The sequence below is a fragment of the Alosa pseudoharengus genome, unplaced genomic scaffold (assembly GCF_046254945.1).
Source record: "Alosa pseudoharengus isolate Yale_2024_CS ecotype anadromous, Long Island Sound unplaced genomic scaffold, YU_APseudo_1.1 YU_APseudo_1.1_scf_7, whole genome shotgun sequence".
NCBI lineage: Eukaryota > Metazoa > Chordata > Actinopteri > Clupeiformes > Clupeidae > Alosa > Alosa pseudoharengus.
In genome coordinates this window covers 22,740,610-22,760,030 of record NW_027468859.1, presented here as the reverse complement: position 1 = coordinate 22,760,030, position 19,421 = coordinate 22,740,610, and the positions used below count along the sequence as shown (strand labels likewise).

Here is a 19,421-nt window from a genome sequence, read left to right as displayed (position 1 = left end):
ATATGATATTTGATGTTTTGACAATGCATAACTATGCCATGGACTCTAGTCTACAATCTATTCAAAAATCTGGTGCTTGTGATTAAACTGATTGTTCTTGGAAGTGTGCCCTGATTTGTCAGTTTGAATGTGCCACCAACCAATGTTTCAATGTCATTTACTTTTCAATCTCAGTGAACTATTATGGTGTGTTTGCATGAGAATGAAGGACATCTAATAACATCTGCTCAACACTTTAAATAACAGCATGTAATTGTTAATGTTAACCCATTAAAATGATTCCTGAGTGGATTATCCAACTTCTTCTGTATTTTGTTTTTACTTTTGACTACGAGCTTCAGTGTTTTCTGATTTGGAGCCTACACACCCCCACTAGGCCTATGTCCATTTACTATATTGCACTATATTTACACACTACAGATTAATTCTTGGAGAGGCCAGGTATACATGATAGAACACTTAATCATGTTGAAAGTGAATCATCAGGTTTGCAGCAAACTAACCTGTGCAGGGATTGTCAACAGTGATTAGTGGATCTGCATTGTTGACAGTGTAACCGCTAAGACATGAACAGGTGTAATGGCCGACTGTGTTATTGCAGACAGAGAATGGTCCACAGATTGAGGGAGTCTGAAGACACTCATTCACATCTAAAAACATAATGCATGTCAAAACTATTACTGTGAAGACAGGCAAGCCAAATGAATCAGAAATATTCAGTTATAAATAGAATCCTTCACACAGATGTATAAATATGCATAGATGTACTGAAACATAATGCTTACAGGTTACATTCCTTATGCTATACAATATGAATTCTTCTTCTACCTGTGCACTGATTGCCGTCACTTATAGGTTGGTTTGCATTGGTCACTTGATATCCAGTCAAGCAGGAACAGTTATGACTTCCAATGGTGTTGGTACAGTTTGAGTTGGGCCCACATACTTTTGGAGTCTCGTCACATTCATTCACATCTGAACAAGGAGATATGGAAAACAATCAAAACAGAGTCATGCTCAGTTGCATGATGTTGTATTAAAAGCTTCATGAAATGACTTCATATGAAAATAAATCGATTGGAATTAGGGCTGTCACTTTTGTGAAAAAATCCAGTTTTTGGACACGATTTTTGAGACATAAGTGTTCATTGAATCGATTGTAAAATCGATTTTCTATGTCTAAAGACGTTTCCATTTTCAACAGCAAATATAGACCAATCCACGGACAACTAACAGGCATTAGGAAGAACGTAAAGAGGGCGCTTGAAGACGCACAAGCCAGCAATATTTTTGATGATTTATTGGCGTGAAGTTTCGTGCACAATGACAAACAGGAGTGCAACATTCTCGAAAAACAATAAGCAGAGTGGACTGCCATAACATCATTGAAAAACATTAATGCAGGCTTCAACGTGGCTGTTTACGATTAAAAATGTCAAACAAATTTAGCCTACATACTGTAGGAACTCACGACTGCAGTTTGCATACCGCTTTGTCCTTCTCCATAGTTTGATCTACCCAAAATCCGAAGTGCTTCCATATCGAAGTCCTCAAGTTATTAGGGCTTATCACTCGTCTCTCTCATGTCGCACAGGTTGATCGCGTTGTCCTCCATTTTTTGGCAAAACACCAGCAGCACAGCAGCCGATTGAAACAGCTGTTTCCAGTGCGTAAAATTGGTGGGAATTTTCTTTTTAGCTTTCGCAATGCGTACTGCACTTTCGGAATTCTTTATTTTCATTTTCTGCTTGTTTGTGGGTTTTGTTACATCAAAATGAAGTGTGCATATTTGCTTAAAATCGATGCCCTATTTTAGTTTTCGAAACTTGTGTTGGTTGGTCCATCGATTGTGCAATCGATTTTCGAACGTAAAGTGACAGCCCTAATTGGAATATATGCAATATGTAATGTCTTTACCAATGCATCGGTTGTTGTCACTTATGGGATGGTTTGCATTTGTTGCATGATATCCACTCCAGCATGAACAGCTGTAGTCTCCAATGGTGTTGTTGCAGACTGAGTTTAGACCACAGACTGGTGGGGTCTCAAGGCATTCATTTACATCTAAAACAGAAGTTCAACAATATAACATTGGAACAGAAAATACCAGTTCAGCTAAAAACATAAATTGACATCTGGGATACATGTGCATCCATCTACCTGTGCACAGACTGCTGTCATTTATGGTTTGGTTTGCATTGGTCACTTGATATCCAATCAGACAGGAACAGCTGTAGCTTCCAATGGTGTTGGTACAGTTTGAGTTGGGCCCACATACTTTAGGAGTCTCGTCACATTCATTCACATCTGAACAAGGAGATATGGAAAACAATCAAAACAGACAGAACAGAGAATCATACAGAATCATGCTCAGTTGCATGACATTGTATTAAAAGCTTCATGAAATGACCTTCATGATTTCATATGAAAATAAATCGATTGGAATATATGCAATATGTAATGTCTTTACCAATGCATTGGTTGTTGTCACTTATGGGATGGTTTGAATTTGTTGCATGATATCCACTCCAGCATGAACAGCTGTAGCTTCCCTTTTTGTTGGTACAATTTGAGTTGGGACCGCACAGATTTGGTGTCTCCATACATTCATGTATATCTAAATACAGAATAATATATTGAGTCCTCATAAGAAGTACCCAGTATTAAAAAAATATTTTAAAACAAGGAACAATTTAATGTTAATCAGGGCCGTAGTCACCATAGAAATTGAGGGGGACGAGTCTCACCCAATATTCAAATATGACCAAAATGTCCCCCCCAATATTCGGACATAGAAAAAGAAAGAAAGAATAAAGCGCTATACTAGGCCTACAGGAAACCAACACGTATCTGAAATGTAATCAAACGTAAATAACGCACAAACCTATGGTTCCAGAGTAGCCTACACCCCTGAGTGGTTTGTCCTGGTGGTTTTTCGTTAGTGGCGTGCGCTATCAAAAGCTTCCATTTACTGCACCCTACTGCGGTGAGGTAGTGCTGTCAACAATATTGCAAAAGCTACCGGAACACTTTTCACAAAACTTCTTGGAAAGGTGTAGCACAGGCTAAGGAAATTCCATACATGTTTGGAGCCGATCAGACTGAAAGGGAACATTTTCCATATTGTAGCCTATTCTCGCAATGATGGCGAAAGTGAAACGTTTTATTTTAAATGATGAATTTGTGCAAGCCTGTGTCATTTCTTTCACGTCTTTCAACATAAATAATGCATTCATATGCTAGTAGTAATGCCAGAATTGACCGTGTATAGGCCTCTTAGAAATGATTGTTGCATCTTGCATATTATATTTAGATGCGCACTCAATCGCGCATCCATGCAGGCAAAACGTGATCAAATGTGGCGACGTTTACAATACGTGATAGCCTAGTTAATGTGAATCACGGACAATAACCAAAGAAAGGAATTTGCACCTCCATTCACCAATTAAAGGCTGTAGTAGGCTTAGTGTTTCTACATGTTGGCACAAAACGTCATTTCTGTCAGAAGCCAGTCTATAATGCATACAGGGGTAACATGAGGTGAGTCAGACAGAAGAGGGGCCTGTCTTAGTAGCCTATTCCTGAATCCTGTCTCTTTCAAACTACTTTAAAATTGTGTGATTAGCCGCCAGCATAATAAAATCTAAATTAAAAGACAAAATCTTATTAGGCTCCAAACCTATGAGTCTAAGCCTTAGTTTAAAAAAATCTTCAGGTGTAAGTAATAAGTCAAAGAACCACATTCTGTGTAACATAGAGGTTATCAAAAGATACTCTAGTTTGTAATTTCTTTTAAAGTATAGGCCTACATTTTGAACACATGGAGTCACGGGTCCAGGGATGGACCAGTGAAGTTGTTTCTTCTCCACCCTTCTCTATTCACTGGGGGGCGCATTCTGTTTGGGGGTCCCTCAGACCCCACCACAGATTTGGTCCCCCCCAATGTTGACATCATGACTACGGCCTTGATGTTAATATTGAATATGATAAAGCGACTACAAACCTGTGCAGGGATTGTAAACACTTATTGGTAGATCTTCATTGTTGACACTGTATCCACTCATGCATGTACAGTTGTAGTCTCCAATGGTGTTGTTGCAGACTGAGTTTGGACCACAGATTGATGGAAACTGGTCACATTCATCCACATCTGAAAATATATGGAGACAAAAAAACATTAAAATGGATATTTCAGACAGATATAATGACAGACATTCATTTACACTTGAACAAGGTGTAATTTATTACATATTCAAACTCAAGCATAAAAGTGTTAATTTGTGCCAAAGCACATGTGCTATATGATTTCTAAAAACGATCTTACCTGCACAGACATTGTCAGCACTACTCTTCAATCTTGGATCAGTTACATTGTATCCACTCAAACATGTACAGTTGTAGTTGCCAACGGTGTTGTTGCAGACTGAGTTTGGACCACAGACTGATGGGGTCTGAAGGCATTCATTTACATCTAAAACAGAAGTTCAACAATTTAACATTGGAACAGAAAATACCAGTTCAGCTAAAAACATAAATTGACATCTGGGATACATGTACATCCATCTACCTGTGCACTGACTGCTGTCATTTATGGTTTGGTTTGCATTGGTCACTTGATATCCAATCAGACAGGAACAGCTGTAGCTTCCAATGGTATTGGTACAGTTTGAGTTGGGCCCACATACTTTTGGGGTCTCGTCACATTCATTCACATCTGAACAAGGAGATATGGAAAACAATCAAAACAGACAGAACAGAGAATCAGACAGAGTCATGCTCAGTTGCATGACATTGTATTAAAAGCTTCATGAAATGACCTTCATGATTTCATCTGAAAATAAATCGATTCAAATATATGCAATATGTAATGTCTTTACCAATGCATTGGTTATTGTCACTTATGGGATGGTTTGCATTTGTTGCATGATATCCACTCCAGCATGAACAGCTGTAGCTTCCCTTTTTATTGGTACAATTTGAGTTGGGACCGCACAGATTTGGTGTCTCCATACATTCATGTATATCTAAATACAGAATAATATATTGAGTCCTCATAAAAAGTACCCAGTAGTCAAAAAATATTTTAAAACAAGGTACAATTTAATGTTAATATTGAATATGATAAAGCGACTACAAACCTGTGCAGGGATTGTAAACACTTATTGGTAGATCTTCATTGTTGACACTGTATCCACTCCAGCATGTACAGTTGTAGTCTCCAATGGTGTTGTTGCAGACTGAGTTTGGACCACAGATTGATGGTAACTGGTCACATTCATCCACATCTGAAAATATATGGAGACAAAAAAACATTAAAATGGATATTTCAGACAGATATAATGACAGACATTCATTTACACTTGAACAAAGTGTAATTTATTATAAATTCAAACTCAAACATAAAAGTGTTCATTTGTGCCAAAGCACATGTGCTATATGTTTTGTAAAAACTATCTTACCTGCACAGACATTGTCAGCACTACTCTTCAAACTTGGATCAGTCACATTATAGCCACTCAAGCATGTACAGTTGTAGTCTCCAATGGTGTTGTTGCAGACTGAGTTTGGACCACAGACTGGTGGGGTCTCAAGGCATTCATCCACATCTGAAAATATATGGAGAGAAAAACCACATTAAAATGAATATTTCAGACAGATATAATGAGAGACATTCGTTCAAGTCAAGTCAAGATTATTTATATAGCGCATTTCATACACAGAGGTCATTCAATGTGCTTTACATAAACAAAAGCATAAATCGTTCACACCTGAACAAGGCGTAATTTAATACAAATGCACACTCAAGCATAAAAGTGTTTATGCCAAAGCACATGTGCTATATGATTTCTAAAAACGATCTTACCTGCACAGACATTGTCAGCACTACTCTTCAAACTTGGATCAGTCACATTGTATCCACTCAAACATGTACAGTTGTAGTCTCCAATGGTGTTGCTGCAGACTGAGTTTGGACCACAGACTGGTGGGGTCTCAAGACATTCATTTACATCTAAAACAGAAGTTCAACAATATAACATTGGAACAGAAAATACCAGTTCAGCTAAAAATATAAATTGACATCTGGGATACATGTACATCCATCTACCTGTGCACTGACTGCTGTCATTTATGGTTTGGTTTGCATTGGTCACTTGATATCCAATCAGACAGGAACAGCTGTAGCTTCCAATGGTATTGGTACAGTTTGAGTTGGGCCCACATACTTTTGGGGTCTCGTCACATTCATTCACATCTGAACAAGGAGATATGGAAAACAATCAAAACAGACAGAACAGAGAATCAGACAGAGTCATGCTCAGTTGCATGACATTGTATTAAAAGCTTCATGAAATGACCTTCATGATTTCATCTGAAAATAAATCGATTCAAATATATGCAATATGTAATGTCTTTACCAATGCATCGGTTGTTGTCACTTATGGGATGGTTTGAATTTGTTACATGATATCCACTCCAGCATGAACAGCTGTAGCTTCCCTTTTTGTTGGTACAATTTGAGTTGGGGCCGCACAGATTTGGTGTCTCCATACATTCATGTATATCTAAATACAGAATAATATATTGAGTCTTCATAAAATACCCAGTAGTCAAAAAATATTTAAAAACAAGGACCAATTTAATGTTAATATTGAATATGATAAAGTGATTACAAACCTGTGCAGTGATTGTAAACACTTATTGGTAGATCTTCATTGTTGACACTGTATCCACTCCAGCATGTACAGTTGTAGTCTCCAATGGTGTTGTTGCAGACTGAGTTTGGACCACAGATTGATGGAAACTGATCACATTCATTCACATCTGAAAATATATGGAGAGAAAAAAACATTAAAATGGATATTTCAGACAGATATAATGAGAGACATTCGTTCAAGTCAAGTCAAGTCAAGTTTATTTGTATAGCGCATTTCATAATTAGAATCCTGAACATTCCGGCATTCATTTCAATGGGGCCCAAAAACGCCGAAATACGGGAATAACGCAAAAACGACAAGGACCAGCGACACGAAAGTAACAAGCGCTCTACACCGGTTCGGGCCTGAATTTTTGGAGTTGGAACCACGTCGATAGCTCAAACGGTCTAGGAGCAGTAGTCGGTACAAAAAGTGGGTGAAAAGCAGTGTTGTAATGTAACGGAGTACAAATACTTCGTTACTGTACTTAAGTAGAAATTTCACGTATCTGTACTTTACTTCGCTTCGCTTTGGTGTCTCCATACATTCATGTATATCTAAATACAGAATAATATATTGAGTCCTCATAAAAAGTACCCAGTAGTCAAAAAATATTTTAAAACAAGGTACAATTTAATGTTAATATTGAATATGATAAAGCGACTACAAACCTGTGCAGGGATTGTAAACACTTATTGGTAGATCTTCATTGTTGAAACTGTATCCACTCCAGCATGTACAGTTGTAGTCTCCAACGGTGTTGTTGCAGACTGAGTTTGGACCACAGACTGGTGGGGTCTGAAGGCATTCATCCACATCTAAAAACACAAAGTCAACAATAGTCTGTTGAAAAAGGGTCAAACATTTTTGAAAAAGGCTACTAAATACTAATACATGTAAGTTTTAATTTACCTGTGCACTGATTACTATCACTTATGGATTGATTTGGGTTGACCACTTGATATCCAGTCAAGCAGGAACAGTTATGACTTCCATTGGTATTGGCACAGTTTGTGTTCGGGCCACAAATGTTTGGAATCACAACACATTCGTTAATGTCTAAAAGAGAGTGAAAAATAATTTACTCAGAGCAAGGGAAAACCAACAGCAACTGCATTTTTGCACAGACACGTTTGTTGAAAATGACCTCAGAACACTAGCACTTCAGTTGGTGGCCTGGATCTACTGAAACGTAAACTCAAACTTCAAATATTCCACTCAGAGTGCTGCCTTCACAAGACAATAACCCTCACCTGTACAGGGATTGTCTGCACTACTCCGCACACTTGGATCAGTCACATTATAGCCACTCAAGCATGTACAGTAGTAGTCGCCAGCGGTGTTGTTGCAGACTGAGGGCCAGATGAACGTACATTTGCGAACGTAGCGTTATCAGCGCCATTGACACACCGCAGATTGCGAACGCTGTCAGACCCAAGTTTCCGTCGTATTTATCAATCGTTCAATCCTTAGTGTAAACTGCGCCTTTCTCTGCCTTTCTCCGCCCATAAACGCAATTTACGAACGTCCACAACTGAATGGCAGTGCCTACATACAAGCGCAGTTGAATGATGTTAATTGATGACAACATTAAAAAGAATCAAACGTTTAGCGATCATGAAATAATACTGTAGCGTCGGCGCAAAAAGACAGTGTTAGCGTTCTCCCGCACAGGGCATCCTGGGATACGAGAGCGAACATTTGGGGGGTTTATGTCTGTATTTCTCCTTAGTTTTGAGTGTAATGTTAGCGTCTTTATTGTGACATGTTTCCCTTTTAGTTCTCCCTCGTGTGTGATCCTTTTTGTGTGGGGGGCTGCGTCCTCCCCTGTATGTGTAGTGTGTGCGTGTACTTGACCTGCCCCGTGTGTATTGTGTTCTTGGTCTGTGTCCCTGCTCTCGTTCTCAGCAAATAAACCTTTTGATTGGACAACTGTGTGTGTCGCTATCAAATCGTTACAATACCATACATGATAAGATGTAAACAAGCAGGGAGATAATGAAGATCAGTAGTTCTACTCAAACTACTTGTGCACGTAGGCTATAGAAGATTGGTCAAATCTAGCAAGTAGGAAAGTTTAAGTGAATGACGTGAAAGTGAAAGTAACCCAGCTAACAATTTATGGTTCCTCTGGGAACCATAGTTTTTGGTTTCGGGAACGTTAGTTTTTGGTTCCCAAACGTTCCCCGAAGGTTAGTTTTTGAGTAAGTTTTGGTTCCCATGGGCGCAAAAGCGTTAGTACATCTGGCCCTGAGTTTGGAACACAGACTGGTGGGGTCTCAAGGCATTCATCCACATCTAAGATGCATAAGGTCAATAATGTTACAATGGAAAACAAAATGTTATAGTATAATTTATAGAAATAACAGCTAAACACTTAAGGTTGTATTCACCTGTGCAGGGATTGCTGTCACTTATGGTTTGGTTTGCATTTGTCACTTGATATCCAATCAGGCAGAAACAGTCAAAGCTTCCATTGGTGTTGGCACAGCCTGAGTTGGGACCACATACGCTTGGAGTCTCAAGACATTCATTTATATCTGAATAAAGGGATATTGAAAAGAAGACAATTAAAATGTGTTAATGAATCAGAAATAACTGGCTCAGTTGTATCAAGTTGTATTAAAGGGAAACTTGGCAGGATTTCCCCCTCTGCTGGAGAAATTGTGCATTATGCTATTTCAAACTGTGGGAAAAGGTAATGATAAAGCACATGGATTTGTTTACAAGCTAGCGAACGGTTAGCATAAGTTTGGCAGAACTATGTGGATGTTACAAGGTAAGAAACACGATTTAAAACTAGTTTCTTGTTTCTCACTTCTCTTTCCGGGACGGTAGTCTCAATGTTGCAAGGTTGGTTTTCCGCCTGAGGACGCTAGGCGCAGCGGGGAAAGTCACAATTTTCACCGGAACAGGTCATTTAACCATCCAAATGATTTCTAAACGGGTTTATTACGTTGAAATAGTTGCCAAGTTCCCCTTTAAAAGCAAATTACAATACCTAAAGTAAAAAGAGTAACCTGACAAAGCATCATCAAATTGCCTCACCTGCACAGGCATTGCCAGCACTACTCTTCAAACTTGGATCAGTCACATTATATCCACTCAAACATGTACAGTTGTAGTCTCCAATGGTGTTGTTGCAGACTGAGTTTGGACCACAGACTGGTGGGGTCTCCAGGCATTCATCAACATCTAGAAACACAAGGTCAGCAATGTTGAAATGGAAAAATTGGTCAAGTGTATCAAAGTTTATAAAAATAGATAAAATATAAAAAAGAGTTATGTTTTTGTTCACCTGTGCACTGATTGCTGTCACTTATGGGTTGGTTTGTGTTGATTGCCTGATATCCATTCAGGCAGGAACAGTTGAAGCTTCCATTGGTGTTGGCACAGTTTGAGTTGAATCCACATACGCTTGGTGTCTCCACACATTCGTTTACATCTGAGAAGGGTGACAACGAGGAAAGGAATTAAAAGCATATCCTTTTTTATTGACATTCTGAAAAAGCAAGCCTGTGTCCAGGTGGGCCAGCCGTCTACTAATGAAACCTCACCTGTACAGGGATTGGCATCACTACTCCGCACACTAGGATCAGTCACATTATAGCCACTCAAGCATGTACAGCTGTAGTCTCCAACGGTGTTGTTGCAGACTGAGTTTGGACCACAGACTGGTGGGGTCTCAAGGCATTCATCCATATCTTAAATAAAGGAAATCAACATTTTCATGGTTAGTTAGTCTTAATATGAGCAACAGGTATTTCATCTATTTATAAATGTACTGTATTTACCTCTACATGGATTCAAGGCACTTATCGGATTGCTTGCATTTGTCACTTCATAGCTATTCCAGCAGGAACAACTGTAGCTTCCATTATTGTTAGTGCAATTTGAATTGGGACCACACAGGTTTGCATGTACAGCACATTCATTTACATCTGAAAAAAGATCAAATCAGATGTCTCAGAACAACAAACAATGGTGTGATAGAGCACAGTTCACTGGCCAATATGTAATATTCAAGGATTTCAAAGCATTAAAATAACATTTTAGCTTATTGCAACTATATGTACTGCATAGCGGTACAAAATATGACGCTCAGTCCTGCACATTCTCTCCACAAAAATAAATCACACTTGTCAATGTGTCTCCATCTCCTACTTGCCAAGCATTCAGAAGGTGTCATAATCCTACACTTAAAATTTCAGGCAGATTTTAAAAATTTTGCTTTTTCATAATTAACTAGGTGGGGCTATACCGCAAATGAATGGTTATGGGATGGGTTGAGATGGCCCCTTAGAACATACAAAAAAAGTGGTCATCCTAGGCCCTACGGCTTTGAGATATTAACAGAAAACCTTAACCTCCTTTTGGAGGGTCTGGTACGGCGGGTGGGAGATGGATAAAAAGGTAAAAAGGAAAATCAATGGTTCCCTGTCATCCTTATGGGGCTACATGCTCACCAAGTTACATGCAGCACAGTCTTTCAGTGTGCCAGGAATCGTTGACACAAAATTACTGTGAACCCCCCCCCCCCCCCCAAACTGACTAAACCTATATGACTGCTACGCTAGCGGCGGTCATAATAATGACAACCAATCTAACCCTCCTACACAGCAAACTAACCTCTGCAAGGATTGCTTTCATTTATCAAGAGACTGGAGTTGATGGCCTGGTATCCATTCAAGCATGAACAGCTGTAATCTCCAATGGTGTTGTTGCAGTCTGAGTTTGGACCACAGATTGGTGGGGTCTCAAGGCATTCATCCACATCTAAAGGAAGAAATTTGAATATTGACGTTTGCACTGGTTATTATACAATATCTGAAGATACATTGATTAAAATATGTGTAATTATCTGCAAAATTGCATCAACCATCACTCAGAATTTATTGTATTTTTTTGTTATTGCAATGTCTTTACCAATGCATTGGTTGCTGTCACTTATGGGATGGTTTGCATTTGTTGCATGATATCCACTCCAGCATGAACAGCTGTAGCTTCCATTTTTGTTGGTACAATTTGAGTTGGGACCGCACAGATTTGGTGTCTCCATACATTCATGTATATCTAAATACAGAACAATATATTGAGTTTTCATAAAAAATACACAACAGTCAAGGCAGATTTTAAAATAAGGCCCAATTTAATGTTAATATTGAATATGAAAAAGTGATTACAAACCTGTGCAGGGATTGTAAACACTTATTGGTAGATCTTCATTGTTGACACTGTATCCACTCATGCATGTACAGTTGTAGTCTCCAATGGTGTTGTTGCAGACCGAGTTTGGACCACAGATTGATGGTAACTGATCACATTCTTCCACATCTGAAAATATGTGAAGACAAAAAAGACATTTAAAACTAATATTTCAGACAGATATAATGAAACACTTTAAATGTAAATGTTTCAGAAAAATATTTCAGACACTTTGCTGCCTTTAGATGTGTTTACCTTGGCACTGGTTATTGCTACTTATGGATTGATTTACAGAGCTTGCTTGATATCCTGTCTGGCAGGAACAGTTGTAGCTTCCATTGGTATTGGTACAGTTTGAGTTGGGACCACACAGGTTAAGGATCTCCACACATTCATTTATATCTGAAAAGGTTTACAACAACAAAGCACATGGAGAATGAAACCAATACTTCAGTATGATGAAAGATTCCAAATACCACTGTGTTAAAGTTTAAAGAAAAACAATTTATAAATTATGCTCTATTTTCTACATTATGCTCTTTTCCTACTTGAAAACTAGACTTACAGTGTGACGCCACCTTATTACATAACCTTACCAGCACAAGGATTGCCATCACTGATCCTGAGATCTGCATTTGGTGTACGATATCCACTCAAGCATGTACAGTTGTAGTCTCCAAAGGTGTTGTTGCAGACTGAGTTTGGACCACAGACTGGTGGGGTCTCAAGGCATTCATTTACATCTAAAACATTAGGTCAACAATAAGATATTTGAATATAATATGACTCAAGTGTAAGCATAGATGGATTATGGCATGGGCAAAGTGGCTTTCATCCTGGCTAAATTTAGCTTTGAGTTGGTTTCATAAAGTTCAGTTCAGTTCGGTTAACTTTATTGTCCCAAAGGGAAACTTGGCTCGCAGTCAGGTACACATAAATAGCACAAGATACACAAAGACACAAGATGGGGTAAAAGACACAGGTTAATATAAGTTAAGAAGGTTAAGAAAGAAAAGAAAAAGCAAAAGGCACATACAGTACATTACCATAGGGAATTATTCTGTGCAGGTAGTTAGTAACCTCCACTCGTTTTTTTAAGAATTTTTTCCATGTATTTATACTATTTGCTTTATTTATTTGCACACCACAGATAGTCTACATAATGCCATAGGGTAGGCCTAATCATTTTAATTGTGATCATTTTATAAATTATTGACATAGTTGAGAGTAGACGTTTGATAAATAGCCTACTGCAGTAGTTGATTTTAATTAGAGGACATACTTTCAAAGGTGTTTTCAATGAATTTTGGTGATAAAGACAACATAAAGTCATACTATATGTGTTTATTTATATTGGCGTGCTCTTTTCTTAATGACGTCTCATGCCTAGATGAAGAAACATTAGGGTAGGTGCACACGTAAATGTGCATTGTGCATTCATGCCTACTCTCACTATTTTACAAAAAGGTTGTGTTTCCCCATTCAAACAGGAAGTACTACACTTTCTTGTTAGTCTATATCATAAGCTGTTGTTCACTTGGTGTGAATGATGCTATTTTCTGTCTTTTTAATTCCAACCGTGAATTCTTTAAAGGAAAGCTGAGAACATGCATATATCCTGAATTATTTACACCTGGCTTGACCTATTCATTCCAGCAGAGCTTTCATGAAACTTGTTGAGCTAGGATGACCTGACAATACTAGGTTAAGCCTCACTTAATTACCCCTCTGATATACCAAAAGAATGTTATTCCTTCTGAAAAATGTATCAAGGTGTGTTAGAACATTTATATTTTACATTTATTGATTGACCACACACTTTTATCCAAAGTAAAACAATTACAATTCACAGATATACATCTTGATCACTATGTCTGCTAACTGGCTATCTAACCCTTGATCTTGGCATTGTTCTCATCTTGCTCCACCAGTTCAGTCAGAGCAGCCTGACAAAGCTTCATCAAATTACCTTACCTGTACAGGGATTGGCATCACTGCTCTTCACATTTGGATCACTGACATTATATCCACTCCAGCATGTACAGTTGTAGTCTCCAATGGTGTTGTTGCAGACTGAGTTTGGACCACAAATCAGTAGTGCCTGAAGGCATTCATCCACATCTAAAAACAAGGTCAACAACATCATATTTAAAAAAGGAATGCCAGTAAAGTAAAAACAAACCAGATTAAATCAAGAAATTGGCAAATAAATCACATCAATAAATTGGGATTATGGATATCTGTTGATGTATCTGCCTGTGCACTGATTGTTCACTGTTATGAGTTGGTTTAAGTTGGTCACTTGATATCCATCAAGGCAGGAACAGTCATGGCTTCCTTGGTAATTTAAACAGTTTGAGTTGAGGCCACTTACATTTGGTATCTCTCAACACATTCATTTATAAATAAACAAGGTTTTATTGTGGGGAAATCAATGGCAAAACATACATTTGTGTCCGAGGGTCTCAAGATATTTTACAAACTATAAAATTGCTCTACCTGTACAGGAATTGTTAGCACTACTTCGCACACTTGGATCAGTCACATTGTATCCACTCCAGCATGTACAGTTGTAGTCTCCAATGGTGTTGTTGCAGACTGAGTTTGGACCACAGACTGACGGTGTCTGAGGGCATTCATCCACATCTAAAAACACAAAATAAAAACATTATATTTAAAAAGGAAATGCTTGTGTAAAAGAATGCACTGGAATCTAGGATATATGTACATCCATTTACCAGTGCACGGATTGCTGCCGCTAATGGTTTGGTTTGCATTGGTCACTTGATATCCAATCAGGCAGGAACAGTTGAAGGTTGCATTGAAATTGGCACAGTCTGAGTTAGGTCCACATATGTCTGGAATTGCCACACATTCATTTATATCTGAAAGAGAGTGAAAGGAATAAATTCATTGTAACGTTAACCAAAAGCAACATAATCTGTGCAAAGGCAGGTTTGATGATAATGATTTCAGAACACCAGCTGGTAGGCTGGATTTATGGAGCAGTTTACACCGTCATTTCAGTCAAAGTTGTGCCGTCATGTGACATTATATCCTTACCTGCACATGGATTGTTATCACTGCTCTTCAAACTTGGATCAGTCACATTATATCCACTCAAGCATGTACAGCTGTAGTCTCCAATGGTGTTGTTGCAGACTGAGTTTGGACCACAGATTGACGGTGTCTGAAGGCATTCATCCACATCTAAAAAATATAAGGTCAACAGTATTGTATCGATAAAAATGGTCAAGTATAATTCATCAAACTAAACTCAGAAAGCGTTCACGTCTTCATTTACCTGTACATTGATTGCGGTCACTTATGGTTTGATTTGCATTGGTCACTTGATATCCACTCAGGCAGGAACAGTTGTAGCTTCCATTGTAATTGGCACAGTTTGAGTTGTGTCCACAAACGTTTGGTAACTCAACACATTCATTTATATCTGATCAAGTGTATTTCAAAGCAAAAAAAAATCAAAATACTTCATCATGAACCACTTCATGCAATAACATGAAGTTCTGTCAAAATAGTTATATCTCTTTTATTAAGCAAAAGCTTTTACAAAAAGGAACTAAGAAACTAAAGAACTACCTGTAATTAAGTAACAAACTAAACACTTTACTGTATATTGCTGTTGTTCCAATCTTCTTCTATCAGCTAAAGGCGCAGCTTTACACTGCTTCACCAAATTATCGTACCTGTACAGGGATTGGCGTCACTGCTCTTCAAACTCGGATCAGTCACATTGTATCCACTCCAGCATGTACAGTTGTAGTCTCCAATGGTGTTGTTGCAGACGGAGTTTGGACCACAGACTGACGGTGTCTGAAGGCATTCATCCACATCTGAAAACACAAGATAAAAACATTATATTTAAAAAGGAAATGCTTGTGTAGAAGAATGCACTGGAATCTACATGTACTATGTCTATATGTACATCCATTTACCAGTGCACGGATTGCTGCCGCTAATGGTTTGGTTTGCATTGGTCACTTGATATCCAATCAGGCAGGAACAGTTGAAGGTTGCATTGAAATTGGCACAGTCTGAGTTAGGTCCACATATGTCTGGAATTGCCACACATTCATTTATATCTGAAAGAGAGTGAAAGGAATAAATTCATTGTAACGTTAACCAAAAGCAACATAATCTGTGCAAAGGCAGGTTTGATGATAATGATTTCAGAACACCAGCTGGTAGGCTGGATTTATGGAGCAGTTTACACCGTCATTTCAGTCAAAGTTGTGCCGTCATGTGACATTATATCCTTACCTGCACATGGATTGTTATCACTGCTCTTCAAACTTGGATCAGTCACATTATATCCACTCAAGCATGTACAGCTGTAGTCTCCAATGGTGTTGTTGCAGACTGAGTTTGGACCACAGATTGACGGTGTCTGAAGGCATTCATCCACATCTAAAAAATATAAGGTCAACAGTATTGTATCGATAAAAATGGTCAAGTATAATTCATCAAACTAAACTCAGAAAGCGTTCACGTCTTCATTTACCTGTACATTGATTGCGGTCACTTATGGTTTGATTTGCATTGGTCACTTGATATCCACTCAGGCAGGAACAGTTGTAGCTTCCATTGTAATTGGCACAGTTTGAGTTGTGTCCACAAACGTTTGGTAACTCAACACATTCATTTATATCTGATCAAGTGTATTTCAAAGCAAAAAAAAATCAAAATACTTCATCATGAACCACTTCATGCAATAACATGAAGTTCTGTCAAAATAGTTATATCTCTTTTATTAAGCAAAAGCTTTTACAAAAAGGAACTAAGAAACTAAAGAACTACCTGTAATTAAGTAACAAACTAAACACTTTACTGTATATTGCTGTTGTTCCAATCTTCTTCTATCAGCTAAAGGCGCAGCTTTACACTGCTTCACCAAATTATCGTACCTGTACAGGGATTGGCGTCACTGCTCTTCAAACTCGGATCAGTCACATTGTATCCACTCCAGCATGTACAGTTGTAGTCTCCAATGGTGTTGTTGCAGACTGAGTTTGGACCACAGACTGACGGTGTCTGAAGGCATTCATCCACATCTGAAAACACAAGATAAAAACATTATATTTAAAAAGGAAATGCTTGTGTAGAAGAATGCACTGGAATCTACATGTACTATGTCTATATGTACATCCATTTACCAGTGCACGGATTGCTGCCGCTAATGGTTTGGTTTGCATTGGTCACTTGATATCCAATCAGGCAGGAACAGTTGAAGGTTGCATTGAAATTGGCACAGTCTGAGTTAGGTCCACATATGTCTGGAATTGCCACACATTCATTTATATCTGAAAGAGAGTGAAAGGAATAAATTCATTGTAACGTTAACCAAAAGCAACATAATCTGTGCAAAGGCAGGTTTGATGATAATGATTTCAGAACACCAGCTGGTAGGCTGGATTTATGGAGCAGTTTACACCGTCATTTCAGTCAAAGTTGTGCCGTCATGTGACATTATATCCTTACCTGCACATGGATTGTTATCACTGCTCTTCAAACTTGGATCAGTCACATTATATCCACTCAAGCATGTACAGCTGTAGTCTCCAATGGTGTTGTTGCAGACTGAGTTTGGACCACAGATTGACGGTGTCTGAAGGCATTCATCCACATCTAAAAAATATAAGGTCAACAGTATTGTATCGATAAAAATGGTCAAGTATAATTCATCAAACTAAACTCAGAAAGCGTTCACGTCTTCATTTACCTGTACATTGATTGCGGTCACTTATGGTTTGATTTGCATTGGTCACTTGATATCCACTCAGGCAGGAACAGTTGTAGCTTCCATTGTAATTGGCACAGTTTGAGTTGTGTCCACAAACGTTTGGTAACTCAACACATTCATTTATATCTGATCAAGTGTATTTCAAAGCAAAAAAAAATCAAAATACTTCATCATGAACCACTTCATGCAATAACATGAAGTTCTGTCAAAATAGTTATATCTCTTTTATTAAGCAAAAGCTTTTACAAAAAGGAACTAAGAAACTAAAGAACTACCTGTAATTAAGTAACAAACTAAACACTTTACTGTATATTGCTGTTGTTCCAATCTTCTTCTATCAGCTAAAGGCGCAGCTTTACACTGCTTCACCAAATTATCGTACCTGTACAGGGATTGGCGTCACTGCTCTTCAAACTCGGATCAGTCACATTGTATCCACTCCAGCATGTACAGTTGTAGTCTCCAATGGTGTTGTTGCAGACTGAGTTTGGACCACAGACTGACGGTGTCTGAAGGCATTCATCCACATCTGAAAACACAAGATAAAAACATTATATTTAAAAAGGAAATGCTTGTGTAGAAGAATGCACTGGAATCTACATGTACTATGTCTATATGTACATCCATTTACCAGTGCACGGATTGCTGCCGCTAATGGTTTGGTTTGCATTGGTCACTTGATATCCAATCAGGCAGGAACAGTTGAAGGTTGCATTGAAATTGGCACAGTCTGAGTTAGGTCCACATATGTCTGGAATTGCCACACATTCATTTATATCTGAAAGAGAGTGAAAGGAATAAATTCATTGTAACGTTAACCAAAAGCAACATAATCTGTGCAAAGGCAGGTTTGATGATAATGATTTCAGAACACCAGCTGGTAGGCTGGATTTATGGAGCAGTTTACACCGTCATTTCAGTCAAAGTTGTGCCGTCATGTGACATTATATCCTTACCTGCACATGGATTGTTATCACTGCTCTTCAAACTTGGATCAGTCACATTATATCCACTCAAGCATGTACAGCTGTAGTCTCCAATGGTGTTGTTGCAGACTGAGTTTGGACCACAGATTGACGGTGTCTGAAGGCATTCATCCACATCTAAAAAATATAAGGTCAACAGTATTGTATCGATAAAAATGGTCAAGTATAATTCATCAAACTAAACTCAGAAAGCGTTCACGTCTTCATTTACCTGTACATTGATTGCGGTCACTTATGGTTTGATTTGCATTGGTCACTTGATATCCACTCAGGCAGGAACAGTTGTAGCTTCCATTGTAATTGGCACAGTTTGAGTTGTGTCCACAAACGTTTGGTAACTCAACACATTCATTTATATCTGATCAAGTGTATTTCAAAGCAAAAAAAAATCAAAATACTTCATCATGAACCACTTCATGCAATAACATGAAGTTCTGTCAAAATAGTTATATCTCTTTTATTAAGCAAAAGCTTTTACAAAAAGGAACTAAGAAACTAAAGAACTACCTGTAATTAAGTAACAAACTAAACACTTTACTGTATATTGCTGTTGTTCCAATCTTCTTCTATCAGCTAAAGGCGCAGCTTTACACTGCTTCACCAAATTATCGTACCTGTACAGGGATTGGCGTCACTGCTCTTCAAACTCGGATCAGTCACATTGTATCCACTCCAGCATGTACAGTTGTAGTCTCCAATGGTGTTGTTGCAGACTGAGTTTGGACCACAGACTGACGGTGTCTGAAGGCATTCATCCACATCTGAAAACACAAG

At 38.3% G+C, this 19,421-nt stretch overlaps 2 protein-coding genes across 5 annotated transcripts in view; both read right to left on the bottom strand.

Annotated features, from left to right (window-relative positions):
* adgrf6 (adhesion G protein-coupled receptor F6) overlaps window positions 1–19,421 on the bottom strand; it is an 81,040-nt gene that overhangs the window by 26,292 nt on the left and 35,327 nt on the right. For 3 of the 4 annotated variants that reach the window (XM_076273125.1, XM_076273126.1, XM_076273128.1), the window contains 28 exons: window positions 19,262–19,408; window positions 18,859–19,005; window positions 18,618–18,764; window positions 18,293–18,439; window positions 18,044–18,190; window positions 17,641–17,787; window positions 17,400–17,546; window positions 17,075–17,221; window positions 16,826–16,972; window positions 16,423–16,569; window positions 16,182–16,328; window positions 15,857–16,003; window positions 15,608–15,754; window positions 15,205–15,351; window positions 14,964–15,110; window positions 14,639–14,785; window positions 14,400–14,546; window positions 13,875–14,021; window positions 12,497–12,643; window positions 12,156–12,302; window positions 11,883–12,029; window positions 11,622–11,768; window positions 11,325–11,471; window positions 10,490–10,636; window positions 10,253–10,399; window positions 9,994–10,140; window positions 9,744–9,890; window positions 9,089–9,235 (listed from right to left, as the gene is read on the bottom strand). In XM_076273125.1, coding sequence (XP_076129240.1) covers window positions 9,089–9,235; window positions 9,744–9,890; window positions 9,994–10,140; window positions 10,253–10,399; window positions 10,490–10,636; window positions 11,325–11,471; window positions 11,622–11,768; window positions 11,883–12,029; window positions 12,156–12,302; window positions 12,497–12,643; window positions 13,875–14,021; window positions 14,400–14,546; window positions 14,639–14,785; window positions 14,964–15,110; window positions 15,205–15,351; window positions 15,608–15,754; window positions 15,857–16,003; window positions 16,182–16,328; window positions 16,423–16,569; window positions 16,826–16,972; window positions 17,075–17,221; window positions 17,400–17,546; window positions 17,641–17,787; window positions 18,044–18,190; window positions 18,293–18,439; window positions 18,618–18,764; window positions 18,859–19,005; window positions 19,262–19,408 — 4,116 coding nt within the window. The remainder of the gene's footprint in view (window positions 1–9,088; window positions 9,236–9,743; window positions 9,891–9,993; window positions 10,141–10,252; window positions 10,400–10,489; window positions 10,637–11,324; window positions 11,472–11,621; window positions 11,769–11,882; window positions 12,030–12,155; window positions 12,303–12,496; window positions 12,644–13,874; window positions 14,022–14,399; window positions 14,547–14,638; window positions 14,786–14,963; window positions 15,111–15,204; window positions 15,352–15,607; window positions 15,755–15,856; window positions 16,004–16,181; window positions 16,329–16,422; window positions 16,570–16,825; window positions 16,973–17,074; window positions 17,222–17,399; window positions 17,547–17,640; window positions 17,788–18,043; window positions 18,191–18,292; window positions 18,440–18,617; window positions 18,765–18,858; window positions 19,006–19,261; window positions 19,409–19,421) is intronic. The other variant, XM_076273127.1, reaches the window with a different exon arrangement.
* LOC143110228 (uncharacterized) lies at window positions 528–5,471 on the bottom strand. Its single transcript, XM_076273117.1, has 10 exons — window positions 5,460–5,471; window positions 5,139–5,265; window positions 4,878–5,024; window positions 4,568–4,714; window positions 4,325–4,471; window positions 4,004–4,150; window positions 2,161–2,307; window positions 1,918–2,064; window positions 947–975; window positions 528–587 (listed from the first exon to the last, which is right to left on the bottom strand). The coding sequence occupies exons 1-10, from the start codon at window positions 5,469–5,471 to the stop codon at window positions 528–530; spliced, it is 1,110 nt and encodes a 369-aa protein (XP_076129232.1).

Coding starts and splice junctions, on each gene's coding strand:
- LOC143110228 (XM_076273117.1), bottom strand. Junction 2,308..4,003: donor TGTTTACAATCCCTGCACAG/GTTTGTAGTCGC, acceptor CTCCTTGTTCAG/ATGTGAATGAATGTGACGAG. Junction 976..1,917: donor TGACAACAACCGATGCATTG/GTAAAGACATTA, acceptor CTCCTTGTTCAG/ATGTGAATGAATGTGACGAG.